Below are 22847 nucleotides of genomic sequence, written 5' to 3' on the forward strand. Positions count from 1 at the left end.
TGCCCACATGCACACACACATACGCACGCACACAAACACACACACTACCACATAACCACCAATCGGACCATGTCAACAGCACACCTATAATCTTGCGGCCTTGAAAAGTTGCACTTAAAATGCTGGAATGAATAAATAATGATCACAAGAAAGAACCAAGCCATGTTCCTAATATTTAAATGAAAGTAGTTTAAAATTTAAAAGCCACGAAATACGACTGTCAGTCAGCTATGCCCTTAAACAGTCTCATTTTAATACTTACAGGATATGCTCGCATTCCAGCATGTATGCATTGCTATGCACATACGTTTACTTCCTTTTGCGGCTAAAAATGATTATAAACTCTAGTTGGCTCAATGAAACAAAAACAATCTAACTTAAAAAAACAAAAACTGTTTTTTAACTTTAACAACAAGTAATAAGGCTATTTCTTGCCAAAGTACAAGCTGTGAGCTTACGAAATGCAGTAACTTTGAATTCATGACAAAACCTTTTGGTAACCAACAGTTTTATGGAAAAAGCATTTCAAACAAAAGGTTCCTTCTATGATATAGAACAACTTTGCAAAGTAAAAAGAAAATTATTTCAACTGACACTATTACATCTTCATACATTCCCCAAATCATTAAATACAAATAAGCTACACCATCTCCCATTTCCTTTAATATATGAGAGTGTATCCTAAACATGTGTATTTATCCTAGAGATGTAGATACAAATATTTGAGAGCATAAACTAAATGGAAAAAGTTTAATGACACAAAACCTAGAAGGAAAAAAGTTTTCTTACATGTCACAACCACTGTGGAGTCCAGTCAGTTTGAAAGGACAGTGGGACACGGAAGTGTGCCCAGCAGTTTTGCCAGCGTGTTGAAATCCATGAGGGTGTAAGTCTGCGGCGTACAAGGCAGAGCGGAGAATCACAGAGCAGGAGAACCAAAACCTTTTCCTAATGGTGGCTGACAGTGGACTCTGCTTTTGGACCTTTTCATTTACATGCACCCATTTACAATGCATCCTTCGATTAGATTATTTCCAATACATTATACAAAAGATTAATCTCCCTTTACATTTACTTCAGCAAAAGCTTACATTCAGTTACCTTGTAACATTACTTTAGAAAAACATTCAACTTAAAATTATCTAATATCTTTACTTGCAGATCACTTTCTTCCACAATCCGATATCAATATTTTAAAAGTCTATTCAGAAACATGGGAGAGGGCCTCAGAGGGGAGGGGGGGTGGGGGAATGGGATAGACCGGTGATGGGTAGTAAGGAGGGCACATATTGCATGGTGCACTGGGTGTTATACACAACTAATGAATCATCGAGCCTTACATCGGAAACCGGGGATGTACTGTATGGTGACTAACATAATATAATAAAAAATCATTTAAAAAAATAAATAAATAAAATAAAATAAAAAGTCTATTCATTTCATATCAAAAGATACGACCCAACTGGACTTTGTAAGCTCAATTTTCAATTTCTATGAAAAATTGCAACTTACTCCCCAGGACTACAAAACTGCTTGATAATGATAAAGTTGCACAATATAATCATTTAACGAACTTAGACCAATGATATTAGGAAACAAATGAGATATTCATAAATTCGGCATTATTAACATGCAACATTAATGTACATAATTTAAATATCTACTGGGGAATAAACATGTAAATACAATTTCTAATGCTATATGTTAATGTCAAGAAAATGAGTGAACTTTGAACTTCTGCCAAAAGTCATCGGAGAACAAAAAGGTTTTTTAGTTTTAAAGCTCTTAAGGGAATCACATCAGAGAGAAAGAGATAAATGACACCTTTAATCAATTAACGCTGGTCCCAGATATACCAAAAGAGACCCTTTCCTCAAATTCTTTCGAAGCAGTAGAAAGATAATCACGGCAAAGACTAGTCTAAGACTCCTACAACCCCTCTAGCTCACTAATTACGTGGCAACTAAAAAGAACTACCCAGCACGATGAAACGCTGGTTAAACCCAGCTCTCTGCCAATTCCATTCCTACAACCAAGAAACTGAATGTGGCTAAGAGAAAACACAGAACCATGATGCCTGGCTTCATCTGCAATGCACGACCACAGGTCTCGGCTGGATCCTTAGTGCTTCCAGCAATGCTCCCATACTCTCCAGTTAATTCACTCTCCTAGAAGGCAGTTGCACATTTTACCCTCTCATCTCAAACATTCATACCACCTACTCCATCATCCCTCTCAGCTGCTGAGAAAAAAATGAAAATCAGAAGACAACAAGGAAAATGAGAAGAGAGCTAAGAAACAAAAAGTCATCAGAAACTCCCAAGTGCACCCCGTCTACCCACCTTCATGGATCTCTATCCACACACTCTGTCTCCTCTCCTGTTATCATCAATAAACGATCCAAGCTCCTACTGAAACTCATGCAACCCCATACCCTTCTCTTGACCAAATAAATTACTTCAGCACTCTCTTAAATCAGCAGCTTCCTCGCAACTATATAATCCCCATCATGTTAGAAACATACTATCATTTCTGGGGTACTTGCATGGTGCAGTCAGTTAAGTGTCCTACTCTTGGTTTCAACTCAGGTTGTAATCTTGGGGTCATGAGATTGAGTCCCACTCAGCATTCAGTGGGGAGTCTGCTTGAGATTCTCTCTCCCTCTCCCTGTGTCCCTCCTGCTCATGCTCTCTCTCTAAAATAAATAAATAAATCTTAAAAAAAAAAATACTGTCATTTCTGCATTTATAATCCCTCTCCTCTTATTCTTCCTTGAGCCCATTCCAAACAAGCTTTTGAAACCCCTACACTCCACAAACGCACTCTGGTCAAAGTTACCAGTAACCTCCACATAGCTTAATTCAATGGTCAATTCTCAGAATTCATCTTACACAAGTTATGTCGGCAGAATTTTGAACGGCTGATCAGAACCCCCCTCCTTCCAACACTTTCTTCACCTGGCTTCCAGGATACCACACTCTCTTGTTTTTTCTTCTGTCTAATCTTCTCTGTTGCCTTTCCCCGTTACTCCTAGTTCTGACCTCTTAATGTTGAAGGGTCCCAGAGCTCAGTCCTTGAACCTCATCTCTTTTCTAACTATGCTCTCTCTGCAAGTAATCTCATCCAATTTTTGCTTTAACTACCCTTTGATTAAAAAAACAATAGAACAGGGGCGCCTGGGTGGCACAGCAGTTAAGCGTCTGCCTTCGGCTCAGGGCGTGATCCCGGCGTTACGGGATCGAGCCCCACATCAGGCTCCTCCGCTAGGAGCCTGCTTCTTCCTCTCCCACTCCCCCTGCTTGTGTTCCCTCTCTCACTGGTTGTCTCTATCTCTGTTGAATAAATAAATAAATAAAATCTTTAAAAAAAAATAAAAATAAAAAAAATAAAAAAATAAAAAAACAATAGAACAGATCAATGAAACAAAGAACTGGTTCTTTGAAAAGATCTACTAAATTGATAAACCTCTAGCAAGACTCATTAAAAAAGAGAGAGAGAGAGGACCCAAGTAAACAAAATTACTAATGAAAGAGGAGAAATAACAACCAACACCACAGAAATACAAACATTTGTAACAGAATATATTAAGAAAACCTATATGCCAACAAATTGCGCAACTCAGAAGAAATGGATAAATTCTTAGAAACATATAACCTACCAAAACTAAAGCAGGAAGAAATAGAAAATTTGAACAAACCGATTATTGCAATGAAATTGAATCGGTAAACAAAAAACTCCCAAAAAACAAAATTGAGGACCAGACAGCTTCACAGGCGAATTCTACCAAATGTTTAAAGAAGAGTTAGTACCCATTCTTCTCAAACTATTCCAAAAAATACAAGAGGAAGGAAAACTTCCAAATTCATTCTATGAAGCCAGCATTACCCTGATATCCAAACCACATAAAGACACTACAAAAAAAAGAGAACTACAGGCCAATATCTTTCATGAATATAGATGCAAAAATTATTATATTAGCAAACTGAATCCAACAATATATTTTTAAAAAATCATACACCACGATCAAGTGGGATTTATTCCCGTGATAGAAGGGTGCTTCAATATTCGTAAGACAATCAGTGTGATATGCCACATCAATAAGAGAAAGGATAAAAACCATATGATCAGTTCCATAGATGCAGAAACAGCATTTTACAAAGTACAACATCCATTCGTGATAAAAACCCTCTGCAACCCCATTCTTTCACCTACTCAATCAAAAGTCTTGGAGTCATTCATGACCCCCCCTCTTTCTCTCATATCCCACATTCAATTCACCAGCATATCCTCTGCTTTCAAAACACATCCAGAATCCAACCACGTTTACTGTCTTCATTACCATCCTACTCTTCAAAAGACACTGGTAAGAAAATGAAGATGAGCTACAGACTGGTAAAAAATATTTACTAAGCATATATCTATGAAGGACTTGTGTCTAAAATATATAAAACTCAAAAAGCTGATCAATGAGAAAACAAACCACCTAGTTAAAAAAAAAAAAGCCAAAAGATTTGATATTCCACCAAAGAAGACATGTATAGTAAGTAGGCATATGAAAGATAATAATGCTCAACATTATTAGTAGCTGGGAAATATAAATTAAAACCACAACGAGATACCTCTAGATATATATTAGAATGGCTAAGTTAAAAACACTGACAATACCAAGTGTTGCTGAGATATGGAGCCCTGGAACTCCAGACACTGCTGTTTGAAATGTAAAACGGTACGACCACGTGGGAAAACGGCTTGGCAATTTCTTAAAAAGTTAAATATACACCTGTGGTCAAAGAAGAGTGCTTGTTTATTGATAGAAATGGTCCACTTCAGAAGCTATTTAGAGATGACTTAAGCCTATTTATTCGTGATTCTTTCCTTGGTTGAAAGATGCAAACCCATACACCTCCAGATGACCCAAACGTTCCACTCCTAAGTATTCCCGGGAGAAATGAAAGTACACATTCACTTAAAAGTTTTGTACACAAATGCTCATAGCCCCAAAGTGGAAAATGCCCAAATGTCCATCAACAGGTGAAAAGATAAACAAATTATGGTATACCCATAAAAATAATACTACTCAGCAATAAAAAGGACTGAATTATTGATACATACCACATAGATGAATCTCAAAATCATTATGGTGAATAAAAGAAGCCAGAAAAGAAAAAAAGTATTATATGTGTGTAAACACACACACACACACACACACACACACACACACTGTATAATTCCAGTATATAAAACTCTAGAAAAGACAAACTAATCTACAATGACAGAAAACAGATTAGTGGTTGCCTAGGGAAGAGGAACACTCAGAAAGGCAGGAGGGAGGGTTTACTAAGGAACACAAGAGAGTCTTGAGGGTGTTGGGTATGTTCATTATCGTGATTGTGGTCACGGTATCACAGGTATACATATGTCAAAACACTAAATTGCTTAAGTGTATGTCCATAATAATTCAATAAAACTATTTCTAAGAAGAATATAGCAGGTACTTAATAAATATTTTCAGAATAAATAGAGTGGATGAAAATAAAAACAAATGCTAAGAAAACAAAATCCTAGGAATAAATAGAAGTAGAAACCTCTTTTTTTTTTGAAGTAGGAACCCCTTATATCCTCCCTTCTTGAATAGTATTCTTTTCTGAATGAGAAACTGCAAGTGGAAATGGAGGAAGGAGCTATCATGAAGCAAAGTCCCTCAGTATGAAGTTGCAGTGCCTTTCAGCCAAGAGGAACCACCTCTAAGTAGCCCGGAAATGGACGACTGTTGTCCCAATATACGAGCACTCTGCCACAGTCCCCCAGCTGCTGAACAATCTCCTTGAACTCATCTCAGAAACCTTGCCTCAAGGCACCTGGGCGGTGCAGTCCGTTGAGCCATGGACTCTTAGTTTTGTTCAGGTCATGATTTCAGCATCATGAGATCGAGCCCCATGTAGGGCTCCCGGCTCAGCACAGAAGAGTCGGCTTGAGATTCTTTCTCCGTCTGCCCACCCCCGCCCTGACCCCCCCCACCCCCTCTCTCTCTAAAATAAATAAGTAAATAAATCTTAAAAAAGAAAAAAAAAGAAACCTTGCCTCATTTCTCCTTTTTATATAATCTTTACTTGTCATTAAATGTATATTGACCCTTTCTCTACAAATTTAGTTTGCTATAAATTTTTTAAGAACTAAGGAATGGCCACAGAGATATCCTCAGCTCATCGGTCTTGGATGAAAAGTACCTTTCCTTGGATTGCTTGTCTTCTGTCTCCCAACTTCCCACTGAGGTAGGAAAATCACTATCTCTATTTCATTTACCTCCCTTGCTCCTCTCTTTGAAATCTTAACTTCCACTCATCAACATTAATTTTAGCATCATCTGAATTAATGATGATGAATTCATTACACTTCTTTCATTAGCTGCTATGTTCATGTGTTTTCTGTGACACTTCTTCATCATAAAAATAAATAAAATTTAAAAATAAAATAAAATATAAAATAAAAGTAAAGCATCTACTTATGTTTAAATAAAGTTAGCCCTATGACTCACCTCATTTCCACCAACTGCCTTGGTTAAAATCACTGCAGAAGACACAGGGGGAGGCATGCAACCTACTGTCTGCAAACTGTAAAATAAAAGAAAATGCAATTATAAGGTTTTTTTCAATTATAAACAGCAATTCTCAAACTTTCATGTTCATGTTGCTGTCACATCATTAAAGAACAAGCATGACATAATCATATACTTCTTAGATTCAAACTGTAGTAAACTCTACTACCTATTCTAAGTTTAGTTTTTATTAAATTATGTGTATATTCCCCAAATCATGACAAGAAGTCTATTCTCTTAGTTTAGGATAGAAAACACACTGCATAACAGGCAAATGAAACTATGAGTAGTAAATGTAAATACTAAAGATACAAAACATTACTTATCATCCAAAGCATGGATATACTTTCAACATAAATCAAATATACATTCTAGACATAGCGAGTAGCTGGCCTGACTAAAAATAGAAAATTCATATAGGGAACAGAGGACACAGATTTTAAGTGCAGGATTCCAGATGACCTCTACTCGCTTTTGTAAGAATGTATCGTTTAAGCTTTATGAAATGAATTTACATTACCTCTGAAATTAGAAAAAAGAAAAAGAAAAGCTTTAATTCATTTTGACTGAAAACATGAGAAAACATTTTTAATAGAATTTCCAGCTCAAGTCTTCTTTTAAGATCTATTTTCCCAAATAGACCTTAAGTTGTCTGTCTTATTATCAATTCCCAATCTCTGAGACTTTCTCATGATCCTCACTGTTATCATCACTGATACTTACTAAGCATTTACCATTTATAGTAGATACTATTCTAGATACTTTACTCACTTCTTCCTCACAAGTATTTAAGATAAATTCTATTATTATTCTCATTTTACTGAAAACTGAAGTTAAAAGAGAAGTTAAATAACTTGTCCAAATTCACAAAGCCACCTACTAAGGATTAAACTTTTATTCTGGAATCCAGGGTCAAAGACTTATCTAGGTCTACTATTCTAGCCTCTCTGCCTTCTATCTTTCCTACCCCCAATACTAGGGACAGGTCCTCTCAGGTATTTTCAACCTTTCCCTCTCTTCTGGCCCCTTCCCTTCTATGTACAAAAAAAGCAGAGCTCCCTTGTCTTAAAAAAAAAAAAAAAATCCCTAAACTATATAGTGAATACATATTCCATATGCGTTCTCTAGTTAGGATACTACATAAGCATGTCCTACACAAGTTAGGATACTACACGGTATATTCCTATTCTTACCGTCAAGGATATTCAATACACAAATGTAAATAAGAAACAGCAAAATGAGTCCTGTTGCCATTACATTCTAGCCCTAACCACCATCCCCAAATTTGTAGCTGCCTGTGACTGCCACCTCGAACTAAACATGTCTAATATTTTCTAAAAAATCAATTTCACCTCTGACTTTACTTATTTCTGTCAATGGGATAGTTTTGGTACTTTTTCTACTATTAAATTTGAAACCTTGGAGTTACATGGGGCTCCACTTGCTCCTCATAAACCAATTTATTACCACAACCAACTTTCCATTCTTTTCCATGACTGTTACCAGCACCCCCCTTCAGATGCTTTTTGCCCAAGTTTGGACTGCTTTAAATGAATGGTCGCTCTGCCTGCACTCTTTCGCTTTACACAGCAAGGTAAGAAGGATGTGCTCCAAATATTTATTTATTTCCATGACTTAAACATGATCCTGAGGTAGGAGTCTGCAACTCCCTCAAGTTAACATACTATGTACTCTCAAACTGGGGAGGGCAACAAGAAAAAGTGGGCTAGGAAGAGCTTTCCCTGAGTTCGTTAGGCCAAGTGTGTACTCCTTCAAGCTTCATATCCTGAGGTAAGAATTGTATCCTAGCTTCCTGAGACTGTAAGCCCTACTCTACTAATAACACACCCAGTACAATGCTGTCGGATTCATCTCTCTTACTGACCACTTCTGAGCATGTTGTTTAGGACATGTAAGAACTTCCCATCATCTACAGATGCAAACCCAAACGCCTCAGCCCAGTAGTTCAGGCCTTCTGCAACGCGGCTGTGTGGAAATGTTTTATCTTTGCCTCCCACTAATGCCTGATTTTTGAACTCTCTACTTTAGGAATACACCTTTGCTGAACCTCTTACCCTTTAACTCATTACACCACTTATCTAACGAATCATATGCTGCCCCACTGTGGTTGCTTACTATTTTATATTTATATCTCCCACATATCCAACTACCCTAGATGTTCCCCGAATACAAGAAAAATTAGTTAATATCTTCCTATTCCTTGAGTGCCCTTTACATGGGAAACACTCCGTAACTACTGGTTCTTAATATGCATCATACAATGCCGCTCTAAAATGATGTCATCATAGTTCTGTGGAATTTTATGCTTTTCCGTGAAAATTTTATGCTCATTCTCTCAAACTCAATCTGGCCAAACTAGCGGTCTTAATTTCGCCTTCTTGTCCTACTCTGTTTCTCCTCAGCTAAGAAAATGACACCACCAATTACCCAGTGGCTCAGACCCAAAACCCAGAAGTCATCCTTGATTCCTCCCTGTCCTCCTCTCTCCACATCCTATCCCCCCACAGGTTCTGAGAGCTCTAATTTACAGTACATCCGCCAATGCCCATTTCTCTCTGCTCCACGACAACCTTACCACAGGGGCCTCCAAGCTGTTCTCCTAGCCTTCTCTCAGTCCCTCCACTGTCTATTCTCCATGCACCAGCCAGGACAATAATTTGAAAATATAAATCAGACCATGACATTCCCTCATTGAAATCCCTCCAGTAGCTTTCTGTCGCACGCAGAGTAAATCTGAATGTTTTTCACATGGACCTACAAGGCTCTGTGTGTCCTGGCCCCTGCCTACCTTTCCAACTCCAAGTCATATTATTCTCCCTCGGTATCACCAGGCTCTGGCCATCAACATCATTTTCCTGACCCCAGAACACACCAGGCTTGTTCCTCCCTTACAGCCTTTGCACATTCTTTTCTTTGGCCTAGAACATTCTATCTCTAGAACTCTGCCATCTATATTAATCACTGCCCTGCCCACCCAATCACTTTCAACCATATCACAGTTTTACTTCCCATCACATTATCTCTATCTTAGTCATCTACTTACTTGTTTAGTGCCAATCACACCCAAGTCTTCTCAACCTGCAAAACTAACGGGCACTTTACCATTTTTGTTCACTATTATTTCTCCAACACCTATAATAACTCCTGGCACATAGTGGGAAGTAAACAAGTGACTTCAATAGATGAATGAGTGATCTCAGTTGAGATCCTCCACACTATTACCAAAGCAGACAGTAAAAGTATAAGTATCCTCATTATTATAGGCAGGGAAATTGAGGTTTGAATCTACTACATGACTTCTTCAAAGTCACACAGCAAGTTAAGGACAGGGTCAGAAAGAGATCTTGGGGCTCTAAGTTCAGTGTTTTAACTATTAGACTATTATACCATGCTGCTAAAATGTGTTTAGTTTTAAACCACTTCTAATAATTTTTTAAATTCATTAAATAATTTTAATAAACATGGCATTTTTAATGGAAGAAAAGTCTAATAAAAATCTATTGTTAATTCAACTATCATATCAAACATAGAACAAGTAAAAAATTAAGTGTTTGTTCCCTATATATATTTTTTCTTTCCTATACATTTTAAAAAATGTATTATCTGTATACATTTGGTAAGATATACAATGTATAATCTCTAGCACCCAACTGACAGCATATCTTACATCTTCTCTTCCCTTCCATCTCTCTCACAACACAGCTTTTTTAAAATTCCCAGAACAGTGTCTATCCCAGAACCTTAAGATTAAACATGAGGGTGTATTTTAAGATTGTGTTATAATTAAGAGCACACTTATATTGATGAGCACTGAGTAATATATAGAATGGTCAAGTCACTATATTATACACCTGAGACTAATATCACACTGTATGTTAACAATACCAAAATTACAACTTAAAAAAAATTTACTAATAAAACCCTTAGAAAAAAGAAAAAAAAAGATCATGTTATAAAATTCTTTGATGAATCTCCTTGACGAACATGATCATTTTAAAAGATAATAATTTTTCAAGCGTTTTATTCCCTTATAAAATACCACACATAAGCCCTTTTGTATATAGTTGCCACAGATGCCCCATTAAAAGTGGACCCCTCAAAATATTTAAACGTACCCTTTTAGAAGCCACTCATTGATGGGTGTGATTGATAAAAGCTGAAGAAAAAGCCATATTGTTGCTGGGAAGAATGCAAGTGTGAAGATCTGAATGAAAAGATGCAGTTTTATATGCACCAAAGCACTGGTCAGCTCCTGCAAAAAGGAAAGGCACAAAACAGCAAAGGGTAAGAAAACTACTTTTCTGAAGAGAGACTGATACTAAAATGATATCGAATAAATTAGTTTGTAATTTGGAGTTATTTCAGAGCTAAAATCTTTACCTCTAAGTAGATGCATAACAGACAGACTTTAAGGGGGGAAAAGAGGTATTTTTATACAAAATTTCTGAAATATTCTATTTTTTTCTGAATATACAATATATCCCAACAATTCAGATTTGTAGAATTCTGGACCAAGACTGAGCCAAGTACCTTTACATTGGTATAGACCTGAGGATTGTTGACACTATGAACAAACATGTACATAACTACTTAAGGACCTATCTCATTTTAATCAAATACAATTAATCTCTAAGAAGGCCTCACTTTGCCAAGATGTTACCAAATCTAAACACAAATCATAATTTTTTTAAATGTTTTCTCCAACAACATTTTATAATTCAAAATGGCTTTTTCCCCCAAAATCAACTTTCTGGATTTCTTTGCTAATGTTAACTGAACAGCGGCTATGTGCCATGCTCTGAGCTTGTCACTTTATGAATGTTATCTCATTTAATCCTCACGGCAGCCCCACTAGATATTATTAACCTATTTCGCTAAGCAGGAAATTGAGGTGAGAGCCATCATACAGTGCAGCTCAGAATCAAACTCATTTCCGGTATGCTAGCAAACTCATGTCCACTTCTTCCATCATGCCACACTACTGCCCCGGATGGAAGAAATTCACACTCAACACGATAAACCAGGCACATGCTATATGTCTCACGGCTAAAAAAGGACAATGAGTTAAATTTGGGGGGTTCAAATATGTACAAACTAACAAGCACTTGCATTTGAATTTCTTTGAGTTATAGTGTTATTCAGTTAAATAAAACAAACTCAGAAAGTAGGAGAAAAAATATTATAAAAATAAGTACTATAAAAAAAGTCCTATAAAATATGCAAGAAGTCATTAAAGCACAAAGATGCCAGAGATTCACCAGTTATAAGCATAGCACTGGAATGTCTCCCCTAGTTCAAGTAAGACATTCAAGAAATCCTGAGCCTCGGAGACATTAGCCAAAGTCTATCAGTTTAATGGACGGTAGGTTAATGCAGACTCTGATTGCCACATTCAGGGATCTGTCTTATCGGCTCCCACTACCTATCTCCCTGTGTGAAGACACACAGCCGTGCCAGTGTGGTCGCAAAACATCTCTAATGACATCTAAGGAATTCCTGGCAAACTGGGTCTCACTTTGTTTGGACAAATGGGAAGCACCACGCAGACCAGAAGCCACACCAGGTCCACGGATCAGATCTAAGATCAAAGGAACCATCCTTACACTGTATCAGAATTCTTGAAGTTTCACCCAGAGAAAAGATGAGCACCAGCAGTTCCAAGAATGCTCGGCAGCGTCAAAACCAAATCCCACTCAAATATAGTCAGAGGTATTTGATAAATACCAAGTAAATATTTATATTTTAATTTTTTAACTGTAACAAAATGATTAGCCAGAACGCAGTTACTAAGGAATTTCCATATATTTTAGTTAGTTATATGAAACAGCAGTACTTTTCTGAAAAGTAACTTGGGAATATATATCAAGGACTATAATATGATTCACATTCGTAGACCCCAAAATGTTATGTCTAGGTACTTATCCTAAGGATATAAAATGTGGTTATAAGTATTTATATACAGAATTGATCACAACAGCATCATCTATTATAGTAAAATCAGGAAACAAGTTAAAAGGCCAAAAATGGGTGAATAATTACATAACGTAAGGTATAACAAGACTGTTATGAGCTAGTGAAAACCATGTTAAAACTGTGCAGACAAGCACGTGGTAACACAAGATCTCTTCCCTACTTAACCAGTAGAAGTATAAATTGGCACAACCTAGGGACAGCAATCTGGCAATTCATTCCTTCAGTCAACAAACACTTACTGAGAACCTGACACTCTTCTAGGTACTTGGACTATCTGTCACTACTTACACTGCACATGATATTTGACTTAGCACTTCTACTTCTAGGAATTAATCCTTCATGTTTTCTCCCAAAGGTGGGGAAAATGGGCAATTTTTAGGTCACCCTGTGCAGCATTTTTGTAATAGCGAAACTTAAAAATTACCTAAATGTCCGTCAATGAGGACTAGTAAAATATATCATGACACATTCATAAAATAGAATGCTTTCCACCATACAAAAAGAAACAAGGAGTTCTTTATGTATTGATTTGAAACAATCTCCAAGATAGTTTTTTTAAGTAAAACAAGACAGGGTGGCAAGCAGTACAAACACCACAGCTTGAAAGCGGGGGCACATATGTTTTACACAGAATATCTCTGGAAAGATACAAACTATTAACATTCATTATCTCCAGATATCTGAAAGAGGGGAGAAAAGACTTCTCATCATACATACCTTTGTACCCTTTGATTTATATTCATAAAAGTAAACAAAATGTGAATTTTATATACATGAACAAAAATTAAATTAATATATTAAATTATATGAAAAATTAAATTATACAATGTTACATGGGAAAAAAGATTATATGTGTGGACATAAGTGATACATATGCAAGTATATGGATCAAGTACACATATACGTATACTTGCATATATACAATTGTTTAAAATATTTCCTTTTTAAATATTCTATATGTAAAACATGTTTAGGAAAAAAGGGACTAAAAATCACAGAGATGTTAATACTAGTTGTTTTTAATTTTTCTAATCCTTCCACAAAGGGGAAATACCACTTTTATAATCAGAAAAAGTCATAAAAAACAAAATATAGTTTAAAAATACTAGCTGATCTAATAAATGACAATTATAAGCAATTGCCATTGCATCAGAACAATGGAACAATAAAGAATCCAGTGAAATGAATCACAAAGGCTGACCATGTTGGGTCATGAGGGGCTTCTTGACAACAGGGAAATAACAGGCATAAAGTATTCCTAAGAAAGATTTTCAAGCCCAGCATCATATTTTCCATATATTCTTCATACAACCATAAAGATAAATTAAGGTAACAACTGAAAAGAAAAAGCAAGTGAACCCTATAATATCCAAAACAGTACATGCCCAAGCAGAATTTAGGGCCACATACTCAAATAAATGCCATCATGAGTAATTGAAATTTGATTCTGCATGACATTTTATTTATTCACATGTAATACAGGCCAAATTCCATTAAAATAAACTTAAGGAGATACTCCAAATACTGATTATACCAGAGTTATCACTGACAGTATCAAGAATTGCTTCAAATCAGGGGCTCTGACTGAGATGTAGAAATATTTTTATTACATACCAATTTCCCTTCTAAACCTTATTTGACCTTTATTTGATTCACTTTCTGAGACTCAGTCTCATAGCTCTGGGCTGGAAATAAGCAGCAAGAACCTAAAGTTTAAAATTTGCTATATTTACTTCTAAGGTAATAGAACTTCAAAAAAATGATCTGTTTAGGAAAATAAGGAAAGACCTGTATATTCTGCCCTACTCAGGACCCTTTCCAAGCCCTGAGCATTTTGCTCATCTTTGTTTCCAACGCAGTGCCAAACACAGTGCCTTGTAGCCCCAGGCATTTCATAGGTATTATGAGATTCACAGGTTTATATGAGATTGGTCCTGCCATGGCTTGCTAAGTGACAAGTCCTCTGAAACTATAGCTCTCAATTAGCTAAACATAAAATATATTGCAAATGTGACTTATTTGACTTTAATACAACAAATTTTCAGAAAACATTTCAACAGGTATTTTCAAATCTAGAAATCAATGGTCATAAAACTGAAGACAGCATTAAATCTTTTTAGTATTAACACAGAGTTCTTAACAATTTTAATAAATTAGCAAAACAAAGTTTAGAATATATACCATTACATCAATGTATGGGTAATCCTACATGAAATGTTCAGGATAAATCAAACTTGAATGGGACCAATGTAAATGCTCTCAAATAAACTCAAGTCAATAATAACTTACTGTCTCCTGTGTGTGAAAATGCACTATTCTAATAAGGCTCAAAAATGGCAGTCCCAGCGGAAATAAATGTAAGATTATTAACTAGAAAACAAATAACAAGATTGCTACCTCCTAACTTAAAACTGTTCGGTTGCCCAGGAAATTAGCGGGGCTTAAAGATGGTTTAACATTATACAATCATGCAATCTAGAACATCTTAAGTTAAATGGATCCTGAAAATGACTTAATGTAGTATAGTTTGAAAAGGGCCATTGATAGAAGAAATGGCTTTGATGGCTACTTAGATACCGTGATAAAGCACAGGATTAAGGCATTTCATCATTAGATCCAAATTAGCTGGATGACTCTAAAGGTTTCCTAGGTGCTTACAGAAGAATTTGGTCCTTAGAGAACTGCTGATAAGCTGTGACATTCTTCCTTCTTAAACTCCTGCATCCCACAAAATTGGCTGCTTTACAGAATCACATTAAGCAAGAAGGGAGGAGTGAGAGAATCAAGTCTCTTGCCAGATTTCTCATGAAATAAGTAACAGCTGTAGCCGTTAAGCAACTGCCAGGGGACATAGTTAGAGCAACGTCCCAAGAAGAGGACCTGGGTAAGGCAGCTGCTTTGCAAAGGGCATTAGCCACAACCAGCAGGAAGACCTCCAAGGAAGAACAGTCCAGCACCATGGGAGCAGCAAATATTGTTCTGTACCACTAGGCCCCATATTCGAGAACCAACAGAACGAAGATGTTGACAGAAAAAGTCTGTGCCCTCTAAGAACTGATCATAGTCCTTTCGTATCAATATAATTTGCAAAAACTAGATTTAACATATTTAGGAAATTCTGTCCCATGTCAGTTATTTTCAGAAGAACAGTCAGGATATTCAAAAATTTTGAGACAAGTTTATCAGATACTACACAGGGATGCCATCTATATAAAAAATGCTCCAATAGAAAGATTTATACCAACCAGATAACTACAGAATACATAAATTTAGTAAAACCATACTTTTTCCATGTTGCTATTAGGATGGTCAAAGAAGGAGGTAACTAAATTTGGTCCTCATTCAAATCATACTTAAAAGAAAATAAGTAAAGCAAAGCATGATGTTGAAACAAAATTTTGACTTTTAAAGCTATTTCCAAAAAAAAAAAAAATCCTTGCATAGTAAAATTTCCCTATCTACCTAAGAATAAGCATCTTAGAATAAGAACTTTAAAAACCCTAAGTAATTTCTTCAAAAATAAATAGGTATTTTTCTCCTTTTTTCCCCTCCTATTATAAGTCAAAAGAGGATCATAAATTCTATTCATTCCTCTCTTCGATATTAAAAATGTCTGATTTCTTGGGGTGCCTGGGTGGCTCAGTCATCAAGTGTCTGCCTTCAGCTCAGGTCATGATCTCAGGGTCCTGGGATCGAGCCCCTCGTCGGGCTCCCTGCTCAGCGGGAAGCCTGCTTCTCCCTCTCCAACTCCCCCTGCTTGTGTTCCCTCTCTTGCTGTGTCTCTCTCTGTCAAATAAATAAAATCTTTAAAAAAAAATGTCTGATTTCTCTCATTCTAGGAGAATCCCATGTTCAGCGACACTTGGATCAATAAATAACATTATCTACATGTCTTCATGATGAATTGTGACATAGAATGAAAAATCCCAATTTCTCTCTTAAAACATTTATTAATATTTAATAGATATGCCAGCAAAGAATATACTATAAAACATACAAATTAGTTAAAAGGTATAACATCACTTGAGTAGCATGAGTGCTGCCTGACAACATAAGTTCATCCACAAAAGTTATGGAAACCTGACTAAACATCAACAACTTAAATGTGCTATCGCATTCATCACCATAGTCACCACCATAATCTGAGGAAGACCTAAAGCAGATGCTTCATTCAGTTTAGTTGCTGTATTAAAAACATACCCATTATAACCACACCCTCGGGGTCCATGTTGTTCAACTGCAAAATTTCTATAATACGTAGGTTCAAAACACAGTCCTTTGCAGAAGTTCAAGTTCTCTTTTGTTACAGTGATGCCTTTAAGCCATAGTAACACATATCTTTACAAAAGGATTCTGAAATTTCAAACTAATAAGCAGAAATTAAACTTTTCTCCCTGCTTATCACATGCCCCATAGGTGACAGTACCTCTGTTTTTAACGATAGTCCACTGTTAAAGAATATTGTTGCAACAGCAATGTAGGAGACGGTTATTTCTGGCTTCAGTGGTCCTAAAGAGAGAGAAATGAGTTACTGTTAGATAAGAATTTCCAGCAGATAACTCAGTATGAAAGAAGAATCCACTGGGGGAGGGCAAATAGTACTTCAAATCTTAGTGTTGCCCTAGCATACTACTGTTCTGACAGAGTTAAGCATTCACTGTGATGCAGTCTAACTCCGAAGGGGATTTTCCAGAAGGCAAGAACTGTGGCTGTCCAGTTCAGCACAGGATCCTCAGAGCAGAACACTCTCCTGGGTGAGAGCAGAGAGGCAACAGCCTTTAGTATCAGGACCTAACTGCATCTGCCACAGTATCAGTTTTTATGCAACAATCAAAATTCCCCAAACCAAAAAAAAAAAAAAAAAAAAAAGAGAGAGAGAGAGAGAGAATCAGTGGAAGAAGTTCCCTTCTCTTTAGCAAATATTACTTTACTCCTTCTAGGATAACAGCAATAAAAACTTCTATTCATGCACACATTCAATTCCGCCCAAGGGTATTCATTTCTACAAATATTTATTGAGCACTTACTACGTGAATGGGCACTTACTATGTGAATGAGATAAGGCATATAGAGTAATAGAGTACTAACAGTAGGTTAGGTTCGCAATTATTATTACACTGTGTCAAGCCCTGGCTACACTATAGTGAACCAGACAGTCCTGATCTTTGCCCTCTGGAAAATCCTCTCTGGAATTAGGCTGGCATCATCCCAAATGTGTTAACGCTATGAGGACAATAGCAGCAACCCTGATATTCACTTCTTTTTTGTAGCCTGTATACAATTGTCTTAAAGACCTAATGTGTTAACCAAAGAACAACATTCTTTTAAAAGACGTAGTCTGAGAAAATGCCATTTTGTATTTAGGTATCAGTGGTTCTCCAGCAGCTGCAATTTTGTCTCCCACAGACATCTGGCAATGTTTGGAAACGCTTTTTGATTGTTATAACTCAGCAAGTGTGGTGTGTTACTGGCATCTAGTAGACAGAGATCAGGAGTTCTGCTAAACAACCTAGAAGACACAGGACAGCCCTCCCAACAACAAAGAATTATCATGTCCAAAATGGCAATAGTGCTGAGGTTGAGAAATACCGGTATATGCCAACATTTTAAAATCTGATCATCTCATATTTGATATTCTATTCAGCCCTCTTGTGCTGAGTTGAATAATGTCCTCCAAAATTCATGTCCACCGAGAACCTGTGAATGTGATCTTATTTGGAAATTGGTTCGTTGCAGATGTAAACAAGTCAAGATGAGGTCTTACTGGATTATGGTGGACCTTATCCAATGACTAGTATTCTTACAAGTAGAGGTAAATTGGACAGAGTCACGCACAGAGGGAAGATGGCCATGTGAAGACAGAGGGAAAACCTGGAGTTACATCATCATAAGCCAAGAATACCAAGGACAACTGGCAACCACCACAAGCCAGAGCCAGGAAGGAGTGATCCCTAGAGCCTTCAGTGGGAGCATAGCCCTTGACTTCAGAATTCCAATCTCCGAAATAATTTCTGGAAAATAAATCTCTGTTGTTCTACGCCACCCGGTTTGTGTGAACTTGGCGTGGCAGCACTAGTAAACTAAGACCCTCCCTTATGCAACAAGACCACAAGCATAGCGCCTCTGTTCCCTGCAGCCCTCCACCATACCCACAGGAATTGCTCGGTAAATAAGACCAAGCTCAGGAAAAATCACCATTCAGTCAACAAATATTTACTAAGCAACTCTGGTATTTTAGGCATTTGTACTACAACAATGAATAAAAAAAAAAAACAAAGATCTTCTCAAACATAGCAAAAAATTCTTGTATATACGTGGCATTTAAACAAATTATTTTGCTGAGATCTGAGAAAAGAGAGCAAAAGGAAGGAGGCAAGCTCAAAAGGCATTACATTTCAAGGCAGTAAAAGTGTTCCAAAACTTAAAAAGAGGTACATTTTCTATACTTGTGAGTGAATCTGTCTTCTGCAACTCATACTTGGAAATATTTTCTCTACAACTGAGGAAGCTGATTCGGGAACAGATTTTAAAGTCAAGGAATCTGACTTGTTTTGGAAGTAAATGCCTTCCAGGAATTTTAAATACCTTGGTTGTTTGAACTCATTTTTATTTTCCTGCAATCCCTTGCTTTTTATGAGACCTTATTCATGTCAACGACACCTCTGTCCACAGTGGCGCCCCAGAATTTCTCTACAGGATGAGTTAAAATTAGCAATGTGGTCGCGAGGGAGAGCAGGGACGTGTCCCAAGATGTACCTCCACAGCAAGGACATGGTTTACCTGGACTGCATGTTCCTTTGGGGCAGCTAAAGCGTCTACCTTAGTTGGCCAACAACTATATTTTTTTAAGAAGCTATCTCTTCCATACTACATACACAAACACACACACACACACACACACACACACACACACAGATACACACGATAACTATGAACTGGCATAATTCAGTGGAATGACTGCTGGCTTTTAATGTGTTCAATCCTAGAGACGGGGTACACTGTCTTTTGTATTAGATGCACATCTAAACAATTTAATCCATGGAAGAACATGGTGAGGATATTCCATGGCTTCCTATAATGTACCTTTTAAAAAGGAAGAAGGGGGGATGCCTGTGAGGCTCAATCAGTTAAGTGTCGAATTCTTGATTTCAGCTAGGTCATGATCTCAGGGTCTTGAGATCCAGCTGCTCGCTGGGGTCTGTGCTGGGCGAGGAACCTGCTTAAGATCTCTCTCTCCCTCTCCCATTGTCCTCCTCCGCCTCTCTCTCCCTCTCTTAAAAAAATGGTGGGGGGAAGAAGGAATTAATTCTGATTTGGAGAAACCTAAAGCCCCTTTGAGATGTGATCAACTGAAATGCTAACAGATTGCCTAAGTTAGGAATGGGGACCTAGAAGTTACACAGGGCTGAAATAAACATTTGGTAAATATTTGCCCAGAGGTGAGAGTTGAGACTACATATAAAAATGAGATTTGGCCTCTCTCCAAGATAATGATTATATCCTCCATGTCACCAAAATACATGTGAATGAGACCTGAATCTTAAAATGGCTATAAAGTTCAAAGTAGAAATAAAAGTTTTAGCTTTTCCTTTAAACAAAAGCAAAAAAAAAAAAAAAAGTTTCTCAGTGAAAATGGAATAGGGTAGCAAAATCAGAAGAAAAATTAGCCAGAAAAATGAAGTAATTTTTGGGCTCCCCAAATCCATGCTTTTTAATGGGGGAGATAAAAGAAAATGATTTGGAATGCTTAAGAATGCAAGGAACTATTACCATTTCATAAAATCTACTCATCACCAAGTAAATTTCACTTCTAAATCTAACTTAAGATATTAATGCTATAATATAACAAAATAAAAATTATTTTAAAAAGATATTAATGCTAACACACTTAAGCTTCAACATGTTTCTGCTTATGTTTCTTAATGAAAAACAAAGCAGTTTTCTGTTAGGATTTATGTCTTATTAATGTCAATAATCTAAATTAAGAGGCAGGTAGAAATGAGAAACTTACTCTGTACTTCCAAAGAAGGAAACCTTTCTCTTCCCGAGAATGAGTAGCACAGTGTTAGACTCTGGTAAACTCTAAGGCGTGCATAGCTCAGGGCTTCCCTGGGTTGCACTGGAACTGGAGCAGATTATCAACACCTCAGAATCTACATATTTACATTTGCTCTGGCTCTTTATTTTCAACTTCTTCTATATATTTAAAAATGAAAGGTACCTGAGTGAAAAGGGCAGTGAACTAAGAATGAAATTATCTAGGCTAGTACATGTTACACTTTTTCCCATTTGGACCGTCATTCAACTTCTCTAATTTTCAAGTTTCCATTATCTATAAATTTCCTGTGATACCTAACTCACCTATTGGCTATACAGACTATTTTTAAAGGATGGTCAGATCATAGGTATGATACTTTAAGTGCAGAAGTCTTGCACTTAAATCACTTCATTATAAAGACTGTTGTCGTTAAGGTATTGATCCAGGTAAAGTCGAAGTGAACATCTTAACAAATTTAAGACTACCAAAACTTTTCCTATTTAAAAGAATGTCTAGAAAACTGTTCTATTGAAAATTATTCAGTCAATGTAAGTGCACTAAAAATCACATTCCCAAGTGTACAGAGCCCATATACGGAACCTTTGACTGAAAATTACAAGTACAAAAAAAAAAAAAACAGAAATAAAAAAATTAAAATTACAAGTACAAAGAGGTGCTTTGGGGGCACCTGTGTGGCTCAGTTGGTTAAGCATCTGCCTTCAGCTCAGATCATGTCCTGGGATAAGCCCCATATCGCATGGGGCTTCCCGCTCAGTGTGGAGTCTGCCTCCCCCTCTCCACCTGCCTCTTCCCCGGTTAATGCTCTCTCTTGCTCTCACTCTCTCTCAAATAAATAAAATCTTTAAAAAAATGACCATTTGACCATTCTAAAGAGCAAGATGTAATAGAAACATTTTCAGCAACCATTACTCTCCTTATTCCTAGATCTTTGTTGTTTTAAACTTGTGAAGTGAAAGTGTTATTTGGTACTATTTGGAAGTTTATTTTTATTTAAGAGGTTTCACAGGTGGGAAGGTCAATTAAAACTTCAACAGAATTATCAAGAACTTAGCCTGACAGCCTATATAAGAAATCCCAAACAACCTTTGTTCTAATTTTTTGCAAAAAGTAACTTTTACACATGGACAGTTATCAAATCACATGAGTACATTGTTATTTAATATTAGCTGATTCTGCTCTGCTCTTTTGGACTAAAATTGAGGCACTGAAAATGTTTTTATTGCATAGAGCCCTTCTTTAGAATAGTCATTTATTTTAAATTATTTTTTGCCAAGGAAATTGTATGGGTTTTACAACTAGTATGAAAAAAAGGGAGAGCCCTGGTGTCCAGTGCCTCTTCTTGAGCTAGCTAACTAACCAAGGATGAGTCACATGACCTCAGGTCTCAGTGTCTTCAACTGTAAAGGCAGCTTGTTGGCTTAAAATACTTAAAGGTCCCTTTCAGCTCTTAACATTCTACTGTTATAATTAAACAAAGAAATGAATTATCCTGGATTAATGGCGTAAATACCAGTAAAAATCGGAAGCAATATTTCTAAGATACGATAATATACCAAAACTTCAAGAAGCAGACTCAGAAGGAACAAATAAGATTACAGAATCCATCTTACACATTCCACTTCGAAGAAGCCCTAGGAAAATGATTCAGCGTTCAATAACCCTTCTTCCCACAGCATCCTGGGAATGTAAGATAAAAAGTATTTTACCAAAGCTCTCCCCTGCAGATTTAAACTTAAAGATAATACATCACCTGTAATTACACCTTAACAATGAGCAAATAAAAGATCTAACACCACAAGCTAGAAAGTGTGCTACTGAACCTAGTTAAGTGTACAGTCCAGATCACCACAAAGACACTCTAACTTTAATTCTGCCTATTCAGTTAGCTCTAGGGACAGAGGGTATTCATTTGACAGAACTTGAAATGCCAGCATTCACAAGTTTTCCAAAAGCTCCCAGGGAAGCCAGGTCAAAGATCTTCAGAAGGAGAAACAATGATGAATATCAGCTTTATTCTCAGATACACATTCTACACATTTTGTACTCAATTGAAGATAGAAGGAAAAAACATAAAATAAATACAAAATTTTAATCTTCATAATCTTTGTTCAAATAATTCCTTTTAAAATATTCCCTGAAGCTAATTCTATATGGAGAAATTGAGGGTAGATGGTAGAAGGAACCATTGTTCTAATGAGA

The 22847-nt window shown here is 36.6% G+C and overlaps 1 protein-coding gene across 6 annotated transcripts in view; it reads right to left on the reverse strand.

Annotated features, from left to right (window-relative positions):
• SLC10A7 (solute carrier family 10 member 7) overlaps positions 1 to 22847 on the reverse strand; it is a 242247-nt gene that overhangs the window by 218003 nt on the left and 1397 nt on the right. For all 6 annotated transcript variants that reach the window (XM_057310107.1, XM_026499431.4, XM_026499433.4 and 3 more), the window contains exons 2-4: positions 17016 to 17098; positions 10732 to 10868; positions 6536 to 6611 (exon numbers count right to left, since the gene is read on the reverse strand). In XM_057310107.1, coding sequence (XP_057166090.1) covers positions 6536 to 6611; positions 10732 to 10868; positions 17016 to 17098 — 296 coding nt within the window. The remainder of the gene's footprint in view (positions 1 to 6535; positions 6612 to 10731; positions 10869 to 17015; positions 17099 to 22847) is intronic.

The sequence above is a fragment of the Ursus arctos genome, unplaced genomic scaffold (genome assembly GCF_023065955.2).
Source record: "Ursus arctos isolate Adak ecotype North America unplaced genomic scaffold, UrsArc2.0 scaffold_11, whole genome shotgun sequence".
Lineage (NCBI taxonomy): Eukaryota > Metazoa > Chordata > Mammalia > Carnivora > Ursidae > Ursus > Ursus arctos.